Source organism: Macrobrachium rosenbergii, chromosome 3, assembly GCF_040412425.1.
Source record: "Macrobrachium rosenbergii isolate ZJJX-2024 chromosome 3, ASM4041242v1, whole genome shotgun sequence".
Lineage (NCBI taxonomy): Eukaryota > Metazoa > Arthropoda > Malacostraca > Decapoda > Palaemonidae > Macrobrachium > Macrobrachium rosenbergii.
This window is the reverse complement of record NC_089743.1, coordinates 48249567-48266394: the sequence shown is the minus strand read 5'-3', so window position 1 is coordinate 48266394 and position 16828 is coordinate 48249567. Positions and strand designations below refer to the sequence as shown.

General features: G+C 36.6%; 1 protein-coding gene across 15 annotated transcripts in view; it reads left to right on the top strand.

The window, feature by feature from the left end:
• Positions 1-16828, top strand: part of LOC136855399 (uncharacterized) — a 61971-nt gene that overhangs the window by 18454 nt on the left and 26689 nt on the right. For 2 of the 15 annotated variants that reach the window (XM_067132456.1, XM_067132467.1), the window contains exons 4-13: positions 672-878; positions 2422-2714; positions 3105-3181; positions 5636-5745; positions 11435-11568; positions 11800-11941; positions 12072-12327; positions 13814-14051; positions 14250-14403; positions 16466-16783. In XM_067132456.1, the coding sequence (XP_066988557.1) occupies positions 672-878; positions 2422-2714; positions 3105-3181; positions 5636-5745; positions 11435-11568; positions 11800-11941; positions 12072-12327; positions 13814-14051; positions 14250-14403; positions 16466-16783 (1929 nt within the window). Of the gene's footprint in view, positions 1-671; positions 879-2421; positions 2715-3104; positions 4124-5593; positions 5746-11434; positions 11569-11799; positions 11942-12071; positions 12328-13813; positions 14052-14249; positions 14404-16465; positions 16784-16828 lie in introns of all 15 variants that reach the window. The other 13 variants (XM_067132400.1, XM_067132406.1, XM_067132438.1 and 10 more) reach the window with 7 other exon arrangements.

The following is a 16828-nucleotide window of genomic DNA, read 5'->3' as shown; positions in this document are numbered from 1 at the left end:
AACACGTCTCCGAATAGGTCATATTCGTCTGACACATGGACACTTAGTGATCAGCCCACATGAACCAGCTCCTGAATGCTCAGAATTCAAAGTGATAATAACAGTTAAACGTGATATGCTAATGCCCAAACTATAACCAACATTTGTTATCAACTTTTGGAAATGGATCAATTGGTGAAGTTTTATCAGTCTGCAACATTTTCAATTGACTATTTTAATATTCATGGGGAAATGTAAATTAATTGATAAAGTATAAAAATTAATTTGTGAAAATACAAAATCCCATGGGGCAACTAATATATAAAAACACCCGAATTTTAAAAAATCTTAAGTTATTCAGAATTTTATCATTACTCAGTTTTATTTATTTTTTTAATGGTACAGATGAAATTTGAGTAAATGTATTTAATGTGTGTATGTGTTCTAGTGTGGAAGCATATGCCTTTTTGCATATTTTTAAAATTTCATTATTCATTCATTATTTAGTCCCAGTGTTTAGCCCATGGCTTAGACCTGGTACTCCATTTCATTTTAGTCATTTGGGCCAGCCCTGTGAGAGCTGTAATCAGCTCAGTGGTCTGGTTAAAGTATTTTAATAATAAAATAAAATGGTAAATAATGACCCACAAATTTTTTGCCATTCATTTTTTTTTTTTTTTAACAATTTACAGCAGAATACAACTATGCCTATATGTTGTGAGTGCCTGGGAACTGAAAAAAGTGTTGAGGGTGGTTTTGTACATTGCCCTACATGTGGTGCTTCAGTCCACCCAAAGTGTTTACGCCTTGACCCAGCAGCTTCAGTCAGATTGCAAAAACACGGTTGGACATGCGCTGACTGTAAGAGTTGCCTCGTCTGCCAGAAAACAGGGTCTGAGGTAAGATATCAGTTCTTGAATTTTAGTAGCTTTCACCTCAGTTGGTGTTAGTTTAAAATTTTTACTACTGTGGTTATAAATTATAAGTGTAGTGGTGTGAGTTTTTATATATGCTATACATATTTGTTATTACAGTACTGATTTTTTGTCTTGGTAAGTTGTCATAGTGTAATTTTGTAATAACATTTGGCTAGCCTGTTAAATTTAGGGAGTAAACTATTGTTTCTGCTGTTAAGCAAATGTACATAAATTTTTGTGTATTATGTGTTATAGTTGTTAATAACTGTCTCAAACTTGAAGCAACTTTTTTAATTAGTGCCAGTTTTGGCTATTTTGTGAACTACTATTTGTTGTGTGGGAATGAAATTAGGCTGAAATGTTATGTAATGCAAATGTGTTGTAGCAATAATCATTAATCCTTTCAAATTGTTGACAAAACAGTTTGTTCCTACTCAAGTGAGCAAATATTTCTTTTTTATTACTGAATCATGAAAAAGCCATGGGTGGCTTGCAGTTATCATTAAGTAATACTGTAGATGGAAGTTGCTTTGGTGTAAAGTAAGAGGAGCTGGGTGGGATGAAATTAAGGGTAATAAGTGAATAGTAAAATTTATGGAGCAGTGCACTGGGAACGAAGTGATACTGCTAAAAACTTTTATTATTACATGATGAAAAGTATTATCCTTGAGGTCACAAAGGGAAGGCAGTTCTTTCTTCTTTATACGTATTTTTATAAGAACCATTTACAAAACTACTCTTTGAGTTTGTAAACTTTTATACGGAATTTCACAGAGTAATATTACTACCTACCATTGTAAAGGTATTTAGAACTGGGTAAGGAAGAGATGTGTACACAACACTTTGGATGAGATTAAGGGCTAGAAAATATATAAACAGATCGCAGACAGAAAATCATATCACAAGGAGACTGAAGATGATAGCAGGAGCTATTTGTAAGCAAAGAGCAGTATTTTGTAACTTCTGTAAAAATGTTTACATAATAAGAATAGAGAAACAAAAATTTCATTTAATAGGTCTTTGTCATATATTAACTGAAATTAAATGTTCTTGAACTATTAGAGCCTTGATGGCCAAATCGGTTAGAGCCACTTCAACATCTCCTAAAAACATAACAGACACCTCACATGTCTCGAACTGTCGACCTAACCGCGCAACAACTTCTCGCTGCTGGGAGAAAGGGCGCTGGTGACTGGTACAGTACATGTACATATGCTACCTGGGTCTAAGCGATGACAGGTAGGGCAGCCGACCGAGACTACAGTCTACCCCAAAGCCAAATCAAAGTCCTTCAAAAGAGAAGGCATCATGCTTACCCCTTACAAAAAATGGGAAAAAAGCATGTTAAAAGAAGAAGAAGAAGAAACGTTCTTCAACTATTATCGTTATTATTATGAATAGTTTATTGCATGTCATAATAAGATAGTTTAACTAGATTTATAAGTGTTTGCAGTAATGCAAATAAGAATTATGAATGGCCAGTATGAATATTGTAATAATTTAACTTTTCTTACATGGAATGCAGGTATTGGGCAGCCTTATATTGTGCAGTACCTGTGACAATGGTTATCATGCAAGCTGTGTTACACCCCAGTTGGAGCACCGGCCAACCAGTAGTTGGACTTGTCCAAATTGTATGAACAATAGCATCGGTAATAGAAGTAATACTGCGTCTCCAACTTGTAGTGTTCATAGTGAAGGAGGCATGAACCACACAAATAGTAATAATAGAAAAGGACGAGGGAGGTCACGAAAGGGACCTGTCGAGTCTAGTAGAAAAAGGCTCTATAGTTCTTCGTCGTCAAGTTCACGATCAAGGTGAGCAGGTTATTTTCATTGCTGATTCTCTCAGATTGCCAGTAATTTAGTGATGAAACTGTATTTGGTAACAGTACCATAATTGTTTTGCAGACATTAGGAAAGTTGGAAAAGGATGAACGTATTGAACTGTTGATACATTTATGGCAAGAATTAATATCTTCAGTAATATTTAGTATATTTATTCAAACTGGGATTTGTTAAAATTTTCCTTTATTTGGTTGGGATTTTTGTATTTAGTGTCATTTTGTTCATGTTCAGGTCTTTTTTTGTAATTTTGTCAATTTTTGTGCCAAAAGACATTTTATGAATTGGAGTTGAAACTTCAAATTTTTTATCTTGAATTGTGTCTTCAGGTTGTTAACAAATTTCCCAACCAATGCATTTCAGATCAGCCTCCCGGAAGCATAAACCTAGTGAGAGTGACCAGCAGAAAGAAGTGCCGAGTTCTTCTGATGAAAGTGACGGTATGCATGGCCACCCTGGTTCTTCAAAGAAAATCTCTAATGATAAGCTTTCCAGGGAGAAGGCTAAGTTTTTTAAAAGAAGTTTTGGGGACAAGGGGAAAATGAGATTAGCAAAGGGAACGATACGGGTTGAATCACACACAAATGCGGGTAGTTCGACAGGTAGTCAGATGGGGACAAGTGAGAGTGCTTTGGGGGTACAAGGGAAGCGTGTAGATGCTGCCAGTGACCTTAGTACTAGTGGGCCAGATTCAACAACAGACACAAGTAGCAGTGATGAATCAGGGGCGGATGTGACCAGTTGTAAAAAGGGTTTGAATTTTAACCATTCAGTTTTACATCATGGCCAGGATACTATAGACAACTCTGGGGACAAATTACAGAATAGAAAGTCTGAATCCTTAAGTGAAGACTCTGGGAGTGGGACACCTCATGAGGAACGTAGCTCATCATCAACCAATTCCTCAAGTACTATGTTAGCTTCAGGTCACCTCAGAGGACTGTTTGACGGTCTCAGCCATCTTTATACTCCGTACGATTCCCGTAAGAGACCATTTCATGAGAGGCCAAAACATAAAGGTCATAAGAGAACCTCGTCAAGAGAAGGAGACTTGCCGCCATTTGAAACGAATAGTTTAGAGGGAGGTGATGTAGTTTGCGAAGGTGGACAGGGCTTCAGAGATGGCGGTGATTGTAGTGGTGCCATAAACCGGTTAGGAGGGAACGTGGGAGTATGGTCGCCGTGGGCACCCCACAAGTGGCCCAGCACTGGTGTAAATGCTGGTGCTTGTGGCTCTGGTGCAGCTCCCTCAACTGCAGTGGTGGGAGCCATTCCACTGGTAGCCAACACAAGTGGCAGTGGCAGCCAAGTTCAGGCAACGGATGGACGTAAATGGCGCAAGATGAGGCCCGAGGGCTGCAGCAGCCACACTGGGGGTCAGGGTAAGGCACTCTGTGGACCGTGATGCTGTGCTGCCACCTTCCCGCATCACACTCTTATCTCACCCTTCGTCCCTCCTTCCCTCCTCCGTATAATGTAACTTGCTTATGCTTCTTTACTGCTGCTGCTAACTGTTGCTAACTTAATCTGCTCATGCATGGCTCTAACCATCTTGGAAGTAATCCTTATTACGTAACTTTGGCTTTTTCCTTTCTTTTTTGAGTTCATTCACACATACAACACATGTACTAGTGTAGAGCGTATTGTTGTGCCTTCATAGGAGAGATTGTCCCCTCAATATTTAAATGACTTTAGATAAAAGTATGTTAGTAAATTGGACCAATGTGAATCATGCACTGTATAAAATAAGATTGGTTTGAAGTATTTTTCAAAATTGTTTTTGTATATTTCACCTTTCTTCATTTCACTTGAAAGAGGGCTCAACCTTGACAAAGGTGCTTGAAACTTGCATGAGGAAGTGCAAAAAAGATTGCATGAAGTTCATGTTCATAATAAGGAATGACTGACCAGTAGTTGCATGATTTGGATATGTGTAGTATTGAACTTGATCAGGGTTTCAGAATGTAATATTTTATATATTCCTCAAATAAGACCTAGAGTTGAGTTGAGTTTGTTTTTTGTTTTTGTGTTTTATTTTAAAGCTTCTGATATTTCCTTTCCTCTGGTTGTAGCATTACGTATTGGCAGTTTCTTCAACGGTTACCACGAGAGTTGCCCCGGCTTTCCTTAGCTTACCGTTTGGCCAGTTTCTAGAAGAGGGAGTTTGTCTCGGCACCTCACCCTCAGATCACCCACAATTGGGGGATGGCTAACAGGAAGCTCTTGTCCCGTCTTGATATGGCAAGAGGAAACTCCAGTACTATCGGTTTAAAACATCGGCTAATCATGGGACTCCACCACAAAGAATAGGTCCTAAAATAAACCCGCAAAATTTTAGATTTGAGCGTCATCTCAAGACAAAAGCAAATAAAATGTAAATGGTATATAGCTTCTCATCCCCTCAAGTTGTAGGGGACTATTGGGGCTAGAGGCGGTGTGCTTTTCCCTTTTAGTTATTGGGATGAGGCTGCTGTGGGGTTCTGGGTTCTGTGGTCATAATAATGGTTGTTTTTTATTGTTGATTTGCTGTTTATTAATTAATGAAGATAATAAAAGTACAGTTGACTGGTGTTTAGTACTGTTTTACTAATGCAAATAAAAAACCTCTGTTGATTCTTCTGCCTTTAATAACTTAATGTCACAGATAAACTTCAATAAATGTTGCTAGCTCCTTAGAATTCACGCTGTACAGTAATTGCAATTAATGTTTAGCATCTCTCTTGAATCAGATTCTTCAGTAACATGGATATAATCATGAAATATTGAATGCTCACTTTTCATTCAAGAAAGTAAAGTAAAATGTTCTTGCATCTGGTAGTACTAATGATCTTGATAACCAGTTGGCTTAATAGACACAGGGGTGAACGCTGACAAGTTGCTCTCCTCGTCTACAGTGGAGTCCAAGAGCGTAACAGAGAAAAAGATCCAGAGGATGGTTCGACCCCCAGGAGTTACTGAGAGGGACATGGAGATGTTCAAGAAGGCCCAGGAACAAGCATCATTGGTCAGTATCTTTTGAAAGTATAATTTTCAGCATTTTTTTACTGTTAATATCAAGGCCCTAGTTACCTATACTGTACCAGCAAAGTTATGAATTCCCCCTTGTCAGTCTGTCTGTTTGCAGGATATCTCAGAAAAAAAAGTAATTGGATCTTGATGAAAGTAAAGGTATGTTCATTAAATTATCTTCTCAGAATGGTTAACTTTTGATGAAAGATGCTCATGTCAAGGTGGCTGATCTTCCATGTTAGATACTTGAAGCCAGCTATATGTTTGGCATCATATTCATATATAATGTTGTGAAATTGTAATGGTAATTCTTAATTATTATAATTTACATAATTTTATCATCAAAGTTGAAAAGTAGAGTTCACTGAATTCATGAAGTTTTAAATGTTTTGTGGATGCCTTTGCAATCGTAATATCCTTATTCTGGAAGAGATGGGAAAACAGAGTTGGAGAAGATAGGAGAAATGGCGTGAACAAATTTTATAAACATCAACCAGCTAAAGGGTGCATTTCATTGCAATAATTCTTTTGGTATTCCATTGGTGCCTTCTTTTGTGGTTGCAGACCAAATATAATATGATGAAGCTGTAATCATCTGGAAAGAAAATGAAATTATGTAAATCTAAATACCTTAATATATGTGTAAAAAAAGAACAAAAGCATGTTATTACTTAATAGCAACATATTACAACCTTAAGCAAATCTAAATTGGGAACAATGACACCTAAGGTGTCATTGTAATGTCAGATGAAAATACTTAATTCTTAGTATATCAAAATCAAACTCCCTTTCCTATAAGTTTTAGTTTGACTTTATTATTATGGAATTTGATGTCAGTTTGTAAGAAAGAACCTTCTTTGTTAGGATCCTCATTAGTATTGGAAACCTCAAGAACTCTTAAGATATATGTACAGATAAGACATCAAACAGGATATTTGCATCTTATATTTGTATCTCTTTTAATCAGAATTTGTTAAACATTAACTATTGGGTGAGAAATTATATAGTGCCTCACAATCTTAATCTTATCAGATGGGTAATGTGTAAAAAATTTGGATTCGAAGAAATGCAAATACAGGTTGCCAGTATTAGGTCTGTAAGTAGAACCCATAGTAATTTCTATTTTTGTATACATATCTTATTAAAATAAAAAAAGTACTTCTTGATTCAAAACCTTGTCTGAATATAATTTTTAATACTATTAATTTCGTAATTATATTTTTACACCAGATTTAAAGTGTTATACATTCACAATAGAACAGAACAGATAAGCTGTTCATGTGGCAGTCTTGTAAGACCTTTTAAGTAATTGCTAAGAAAAGTTTCTCAAGTTTCAATTAGGGATCCATTCCAAGTTTATGAAGATGAAGAGACATGGGAGGGCATAGACCTGTAGCCTTTAATTGCAAAAACCGATTTGTGTTCTTAAGATGAAAAAATCTACTGTAAGTGGTAAAGTGACATCATCTGAATCACTAACCCTTTATGTGCACTAGCTTCAGAAATCCCACTTTGCATGGTAGAGATTGAGGGTTGGCTCTTCACAAGTCTTTGAGGGAATCGTGGTTGCTTTGCTGGATTACTATAAGCACAAAAGTCTAGCATCTGCAGGAGTTTGTGCAGTCAATGAAAATTAGCTTGGTGTTGAAACTTCTCACATCATAGGAACTTCATGGGATGATCTATTAACAGTAACAGAAGAATGGTGAACTGCTCCTGTTGAGGCCAAATTGATGCCTCAAGTGAGATTGTAAAATTTTTTTCTGGAACTGGTTTGACAAAACTGAAAGGTGGAAAAAAGTAGACTTCTAGGCTTTTCAAAGAATGTATCAGTGCATCTGTCTTTTAAGTTACTGGATGTGAGTGGAGCAAAATGTTAGGGGTTTGTGTTGGGAAGACCTCCAGAAATACTTTGCTAAGGTTTATAGCTAGGAAGAAGGTGGATTTAGGGGCACAGAAGGTGGTCTGGTGAGGCTATGCAGTACCCACAAGCAAAACTTTCTTGGTTGTCAGTTGATGCTTGTTTTCGAAGGTGGATTCAGGGGTACAGAAGGTGGTCTAGTGAGGCTATGCTGTACCCGCAAGCAAAACTTTCTTGGTTGTCAGTTGATGCTTGTTTTCTCGTCTCATTTCTGAGATAAGGCAATGTGTTTGTGTTTCTGGTCATACTCCCAACATACTGCTTCTGTAAGTGATACATAAAGGTTGCAGACCTAGAAAAACTGCTTTCATCTTTGGCTGGGGTTGTAGGGATTGAATCCTGAATTGATTGAAGGGAACTAATTTCTTCCGGAAGATCCATTACCTATTGTCTATTGCTGCATCTTAGCATTGGGTGTTCTTACTTATGAAAAAACTTTTGCATCACTGCAAATACAAAATCCTCCGCTCTGTTGGATGAACAGGAACATCTGCTTCATCAAGATGCATTCCCAGAGACATTGCCTTTGGAGTTGGCTCTTAAGTAAGGTTTCCCTCATTTGGCCTGAAGGCCCAGGAACCTGTGTGACTGAAGATGCTGACAGCTGTAAGAGAAGAATCCATAATGAGCTAGTTATCCAAATACCCATGTAACCATATTCCATGCCTGTTTATCCATGCTGAAACCAAAGCATGAGCCAAGGTGAAACTTTCATAGAAGGGCTTACTTGACACAGGAAACCCAGAACTTGCTTCCCTGTACAAGAGGAATATGGAAGATTGGTGTACAAGAATGTTGGAGGAAATGCCCCTCAGGTGCATGGCCGCTGGTCACTGCGAAGTCCATTGTTGAATGGAGTGTTGAATTGAAGCCACTCTCTCCATCATGAAAGAAGACTGCTGAGAAACTGGGTAAGTTGGCTTGGGTCATAATGGGGCTGTATCACCCTGTTGTCTTTGAGATTACACACTCTTGGAGGATCCTGAAAATTATTGAAAAACTTTTATGTTGTATATTCCTTCTCTTTTGACCTCAATTTCTTATTCAAAACTCAGTGCCTCACCACATATCTATTGTAAGACCCAAAACTGATTGGCTGCCAAGCTTGTGGGTGTTCTAACTTGGTAGGGAAGCTGATAACCTTCTCTGATCACTCATGTTCCTCATGGCTTGGCTCTCAACGGGTTCCATGACCTCCAGAATTCTTGAAGACAAGCCCCCCCCCATTTGAGAAGAACATAGGGAAACACCAATCTCGGCCCCACACCTTACCCAGCCATGAGGTTTGCTATTGGAACAGTGGATTATTTCAGCTTGAAAGTGACTGCTTTCTTCTGGAAAGAGATGTTCTAAGTTGAGGGGCATAATTTTCTGACTTGTGGTTAGCTTTTTTGGCTGTTCCCTGCTCCAGACATTGAGGGATTGTGTTGGCTTCTGTATGTATCTTAATGGAATCTGCAAGATGGATCTCCAATCAGGTGTAATACCTCTGAGGCTTGTCAGCTGCTTGTGTTATACTAAGTTGAGCTTGTCATTGAGCTCATTTAGGAAAAGGTCTGAATCCATGAAGTCGGCTAAATGAAGCTCATTGTGACTTCAAAGAGTTCAGTTATCTAGACTAGGTCATGGAAACGAATGGTCCCTACATCAAGCAGTAGAAGAGACTGTTGTACCTGTGGGGTATGATCAACATTTGATGTGTTTGCTGCCAAACTAAACAGTAAGCTTACCTTCTTCTGCTCTCTGGTCCCAGACCTATGGGTAGTGATAGAAAAGTGTGTTTCCACACCCATGGACATCTACATCTTTCCCCTGTTCAGTCTTCTCAGAAGGGTACGCAACTGTTTATGACCCTGGGCTTTTACAGGACACTAGTAGCTCCCCTCTTGCCACATGCCGAGTGGCACACTGACCTGTCACTCTTGATAGATGTCTTTAGAGCCCTACACCTGTGGCCCACTCTTCTGTTGCAACAGTGCTTTGGCTAGAGTATGCAGCTCCTGATGGAAGAGGGTGTGTGTGCACCAAACCCTTTTCTCTCCCATGACCCGTACCCACAGACATTTGCTGAAATATAAGCTGGACCTAAATAAGTACAGGTAAGCACTAGAAGTCCTGTTTTGCTGGTCTAGAATGTGATCCCTCTTCTTCCCTTCTATTACAAGGGGGAGGCAGGCAAGGTAGTGCCTTTTGTCTAAACACATATATTACATTATCCTCAGCTCCTGTGAAAGAGGCTTTTCTTGCAAAACAGCAAAGAGAGATGTCTGATACCCCCTGCACCTCCTAAGTTGAAGTCATCCTAGGAAAGTGGGCCGTCTTCTACAGATGGTATTGGAAGGGGCTATTCTCCAGTCAGTGCCTCTTTAATATAGTGTGGAATTTTTGGTCTTTGTTTATCAAGACAAGGGCCTGTCTGTCATGGGTGTTAAGGTGTACTGGGCAGCTCTCGCTCGAGTGTTCCGCCAATGGGGCCTGGACCTGTTCACTTCCCTGAAAGTAGTGAAGTTTATAAGGAGCTTCAAACATTCGTGTCTATGCATAATATTTTCATATGTGTTCTTATAATTTTCTTTTTTCCATTGTCTTTCCCTGGTACATTGCTTCCTCTCTTATTAGCTGAAATGTCAAGGGAATTCACTAACCTTGAAGCTGGCTATTCTAAGTAATGTGTTGGTTGTGAAGCAAATATACTTCATGGAAACTTACTACTTAGAATTAAATAAATTACTTTAGGAGCAAAGCAGTTGAAGAAATCCCTTCTGAATCTTCAAGCATAAAAAGTTTTTGATTCTCTTATGGATATGACCTGTGAATACCTCAATCAGATTTTAAGACGTAGTTAAATATAACCTTATTCCAAAAAAATGAATCTTAATCCCTTTGGTCAACTTTGGAAAGATTTATATTGATTCCCAGTGGATAAACAAATCTTGTAAACAAAGAATGTGATATAAGAGGTTACCAGTCATTTTTTATCATTATGATGATTGTTGACTGAAATTTTTGATGTTTGTGGAAGTTTTTTTTAAAAAGAATATTGTATGTTAGGAATATTAATGGACTGTATGTTAAGAGAGGGTGCAGTAGAGCTCCTCCTTGACAAAAAGTCAAACAAAAAATATTAATTTGAAAGATAAGCACTAAATATCAAAATAAAGTGAGGTCTATCTGAAGCTGTCTTCATACACAGTCAGCTTATTGACTAGAAAATCAAAAGTTGTATGATTAAATATGGATAGGAAATAAAGAAGATCACTAGTGAAGTAATTTTATCTAAATAAAGAAGATCACTAGTGAAGTAATTTTATCTCACCTTGGAATTGATCACACTTCTGTAACCCATGAATATTTGAAGGAGAGCTCAAGTGTCAGTGTGGATGGCCAAACTTCAACAAAAAGGCTTGAGTTTGTCAGTTACTTCAATTTATTAGACACAGTGTGAATTTCATTTGTAAACTCAAGCTCTTTGGTCAGAGTTGTGGGAGTTAAGTAATTAAATTTGGTGGTCTGAGTAAGCTGCCCATCAATAATTATTGTTAATTTAAAAGGAACTGTCACTATATGTTAAAAACGAAAATGTACTGTTTTGAAAAGTTTATCAGAATTTTGAGGCTATTTGTCTAGATTAAATAGTATCCTGTTGCCAGTTCTTCCATAGAATACATGAAAATTATTTATTTTAAGTATAAGTAGTGATGTGATATGGTATTGTATTTTGGTTTCTCTTTGATGCAATTATTTTGTTTTTCTTTGTATGTAGGAAATGGACAAGAATCGGACAACTGTGCAAGAAAGAGATCCGTTTAATATGTCAAGATGTCCAGCTAGTATAGACTTTGGACAATATGATATACAAACTTGGTATTCTGCTCCATACCCTCAAGAGTATGCACGGTAAGAATTTTATTACATCATAGAATAACAAGAGTGAATGTCATGTTCAATCTTTTTATGCAGAAATATTTTTAGTTTAAATTCATATATAACATTTTTTATTGATTGCCTATATTTAGGTTAAGTAGTTGGTAGTGTAACAGTACAGTTCATTATGAATTACTGTATTGTTGATTTTTTGCCTTTTGGTGTCTGCTAAGAAGTACTCACCCACCATTTGATTTTTAACAGGTTAACTAAGTTGTTCCTGTGTGAGTTTTGTCTCAAGTACATGAAAAGTGTGTCTATGTTAGGGCGACACTTGCAAAAATGTCTTTGGCGAACTCCACCAGGGACTGAAATATACAGAAAAGATGGTCTTTCTGTCTTTGAGGTATGAGATAAGGAAAAATCTTTTTATAATTTTAATGTGTACAGATTTACAAGATTATAAATAGTGATGTATATCAACCTTTTTCTTATCCTTTGTTGTCATCACTTACCTTGGTCTTTTCTCTTTTCAGGTGGATGGCAATGTCAGTAAAATTTATTGCCAAAATTTGTGTCTCCTGGCAAAGTTATTTCTTGATCACAAAACATTGTACTATGATGTTGAGCCTTTCCTCTTCTACGTCCTGACGAGAAATGATGGAAAGGGATGCCATCTCGTCGGTTATTTTAGCAAAGAAAAGTTATCAGCTCTCAAATACAATGTTTCATGTATCATGACCATGCCTCAGTATCAGAGACAGGGCTATGGAAGATTTCTTATAGACTTTAGTAAGTACTCCATTATTTATTTGATCATTTTGGTAGGTTGTAAGTTTGTACAATTTACACTACTGTAGCATTACCCCATTCTTTTCTTTCAGTGTTTATATTATGGTTAAGGTAATGTAGTGGAGCTGAGAAGAACAAAAAACAATAGAATAGCTATTGATAAATGCAGAATTGAGCGCAAGTAGGTGTAATGAAAAAAAAAATGACTAAAAAATTTTTTTTTGCCAGATTTTGTTAAAGATTAAGCGTTTCAATGGTTTTCAGATATTATTTTATCTGGAAGTGAAATTTTTTGTAAACAAAACCCTTGAATTACCCGGTTGGTGTCAGGTTCCAAATGCACATGGTATTGAAATTGCATCTATAGGTTACAAAGGGTACAGTGATCTGAATGTAAGATTTGAAGTTCTTTGTATAACATCAAAATATTAGGTTTGTAATAGCAAGGTCAGGGGGAACTGTAGTATGTAAATTATTATAAAATTTTATACTCTTGTATTTTTCTGTTTTTATCTTAGTTTGCTGTTAATCTTCCATACTCTTTTTCTTTCCTTCTATTGACTTCTTATTCTTCTTTTTTACTGTACTTATATTCCTCAGAATTTTGTCCTGTCCTTATATTTTAGTTCATTATTCATCTTTTGTTTTTATATTTCTTGTAATTTTCATATTATAAAAGTTGAAAATTTGCACATCGTTCACTGTTATTCTAGACCAAAGGCAGTAAAACTAAATATGTCCAGTATAGACATGAAAGCTATAAAATATACATCAGCACTGCTTTTAAAAAAATTACCAACAAATGAAGTCTTAATTGTAAAAAGGTGAAGACCTCCTAGACAGAACTGGTCAACAGGAAAAATTCTCTCTCTCTCTCTCTCTCTCTCTCTCTCTGTCCCTCTTTATTTCTTCATTTTTGAAATTTGCTGTCAGTTTGGCTTGTACAACAATGTGTTTGGCATCCCTAATCTGCACTTTTTCCTATGTATTGCATACACATTATCTTGTCACGTATAATGATTAAAGGACTCACCTAATTGGCCAGTGAACTTGTAATAACACTTCCCAGCCTAGATTAATGTCACATTTTTATGTTGTGTCAATTGTAATGAAAACTAGAAAATGAGGTTTCTCTTTATTAAGTGATTTGTAAACAGTTTTGTATAAAGTAATTAAAAAAGTGTTTAGAAAAGTAAAACTTAACAGCACAAACCTCTTCTTTTTTTCTTAAAGCCAATAAGAGCAAGCAGTCAAGGTTTTTGCAGAAATCTGCTTTTCCCACAAATTTCTTATGGATCTAGTCCACAATATAAGGAGAGACATATTAATAAGTGAATGATGGCAAGGAGAGTAGTTAAGAAAGCTACCGTGTGAAATTATAGATACCACATTATGGATACAAATAAATTCCAGCTTAAGAAATTAAAAAATTACTTGATCTGATACACTATGCCTCCAGTATACTCAGTTATGGTTATTATTTCAGGTTATTTGTTATCAAAACGAGAAGGACAGCCAGGAACTCCAGAAAAACCCCTTTCAGATCTTGGGCGAGTCTCTTACACTGCCTATTGGAAATCAGTTGTTTTAGAGTACCTGTATCATGTGCGAGAGAGCAACACTTTTAGTATACAAGATATAGTGAAAGAGAAAGCCATGTATCCATCAGATGTTGCCTATACACTGAGTATCCTGAATTTTATTAAGAGGGATGCCAATGGACAGTAAGTGAATATTCTAAAAATTGTATAGAATTTTGCCAGTGAAACCATAATATCAAGTTATATGCTATTTATAAGAAAAATAGTTGTACTGGAATGTAGTGGTTTTAAAAATATATACAGTATATACTGCTTACAAGTAACAAGTTTTGGTTTTCTGTAAGGCATGCATTTGTATTGAGTGAATTATGTAACTTGCAGGATAGTCGTCAGTATAGACTGGGGGATGGTTGAAGACCACTATCAGAAGCAGCAGAATAACCCTCGTCGATTGAGACTTGATCCTGATGCACTGCGTTGGTCTCCACTAGTATCTGGACACAACACTTCTTCATCGCACATTGATTCAGATGAGGTACAGTGTTTGTTATTAGTTGTTACTTACCATTTTGCGAGGAAGGGGTAATTTGATTTTAGCTTTGCTTCTATGTCAGATCATACTCTGTATTTCACCTCAAAAGCTTCACATGATTAGTGTGACAAATCACTGGGTAGAGTATGGACTGGAAACATCGTTATTATTCAGAAGATGAAACCTAGTCATTCATTATAATTATCTTTTCCCTGCACTTTTTGTCTTTCTGTGCCCATTCATTAGCCAAGTTTTAGTAGTCTTGGGACTAGAAGATGACGTTTGACACCATTACTTCAGTAACCATTTTTATCTTTATTCCTTAACTTTGATTCTAGTTGTAGCTTTGTAAAAAATAAATGATATATTTCCTAGGAAGAGACACTTGATATTTCAGTAATGCAGTTATATCCTCTTCTTGAGTAGGTAATCCAGTCTGAATGGATTTCTTTCTTTATTAAGTATTTAGAAAGTTTGCAAAACAGAATGAGGAGGAGAAAACGTTTTTCAAGTCTAGTCCTGCAAAGGGAAAATGTAATATGATGATAACGATATTAGGTACTGTATATGTCTTTTTATAGTATGGTGACAAACTGAAATTAAGGACAGTCAGAAGGGATAACATATAACTAGTGAAATTTATTATAGAAAGCATAGGTGTTAAATGGGTGAAGTGTCAGTTGCTTCACATGTACAAGCTGCCTCCATTTCTGTTTCAGTAAGGTATGACTACTTAGGTACAAAAATTGTGTAAAGAACAAATCAGCTAGAAGCTAGGATAATTTATGTTTTTAATACTGCTTTTTTGTGTGCTGGAAAAAGTGCATAATAGATATGCATACAGGTTGACAAATACAACATCACTTTCCTATTTACAAGCCAGTGTAGATTGTGTTTTGTCATTAAATCTTTGGTGTCCTTATTTTTAGGTGGTAGCCTAGATATTTGAGAATTTTTCACTGGGGGTCGTTTGTTGTAGATGTCTTCCTGGACCATTGAGGCATTTTGGAGAATTGTGTGTCTTGGTTAATGAAGAGTTGGGAACTTATTGTCTTGTTATCATGTGAGGTGGGAGTCTCCTCTTACCTTAAGGAACAACTGGCACCTGTTTAATAGACAACAATCTTCTGTTAAACAAACATAAGACTAGTGAACTTTGCATTTATGGACAAAATGTTACTCATATATAGTTGGGAACTTAATGTTTTGTTACCATGTGAGCTGGGATTCTCTTCTTGCCTTAAGGTACAACTGGCACCTGTTTAATAGACTATAAGCTTCTGTTAAACAAACATTAGACTAGTGAACTTTGCATTTATGGATAAAATGTTACTCATATAGTTAATAATGGGTATGAATTAAAAAAAAAAATACTTATCAAAATTACAAAAATTCTTTGGGTCAGCCTTCCGAGAACTACATGAATTAACTCAGTGGTCTGTTTAAGCTTCTTGATAATGATGATAGTAATAACAATAGTGGTAAATTTTAGATATAGTTTTTAAATTAGATTAATTTTTATTTTTATATGTAAGATTAATATGTTTGATTTGTTTCTCTTTTGTGAAGTAATACTTGATAAGTTCTGTAAAGTTCAGCACATCAGCCCTTGGGTGAAAAGAAATGGAGGTAGCTGGTCTCTCTCTCTCTCTCTCTCTCTCTCTCTCTCTCTCTCTCTCTCTCTCTCTCTCTCTCTCTCTCTCTCTCTCTCTCTCTCTCTCTCTCTCTCTCATAACCTATTACTTAGGTAAAATGAGTAAGGATAGGTAGACAAGGCAAAGAACTAATGCCTCATTTGCTGAAGGGGTATTGGTATCTTAATTTTTCAGTCCATCACATAAGGCACAGTCACATTCAAGGAACACTTACTGTAGTATTTGTAGTACTTTTATAGTTCTTCACCTGTACATTGTTGACTTGGAAAATGTAGAACTCAAGGTATTAATGTAGTTGAGTATTAGCATAACATCTTAAAATATTGTGCATTAGTTGTCTTTCTTAGGAAAGGAGCTTAGGAAGACACTTAGTGGTAGAACTAAAGTGAATTGACGTTTGGTATTTTTAGGAGAAAGATGAAATAAGGAGAGTTTCAACTCAAGGGAAAACAGAAACGGCTCGTTTGGAGAGAACAGGAATCTTAGGGATGCACAATGGTGCTGCTAAGTCTCAGGCAAAATCATTATCCGATTGGGAGAAGACAGATGAGGATATTAAGGTGGAAGATGAGTTCTTCGAGGAGGAAGAGAAGTTGGGTGTTGAAGAGCCAGTAACTCCTGCACTAAAAGCAACACCTGTACAGCAGCCCATCCCCAAGCCACGTGGCCGTCCGTTTAATATTGTTGTCCCTAAGATGAAGGGTAGCTCAGAAACCCCACTGTCTGTGGTAAGAGAGAAGTTTGATCCTAGTGACAGTTATTCTGCGTTGATG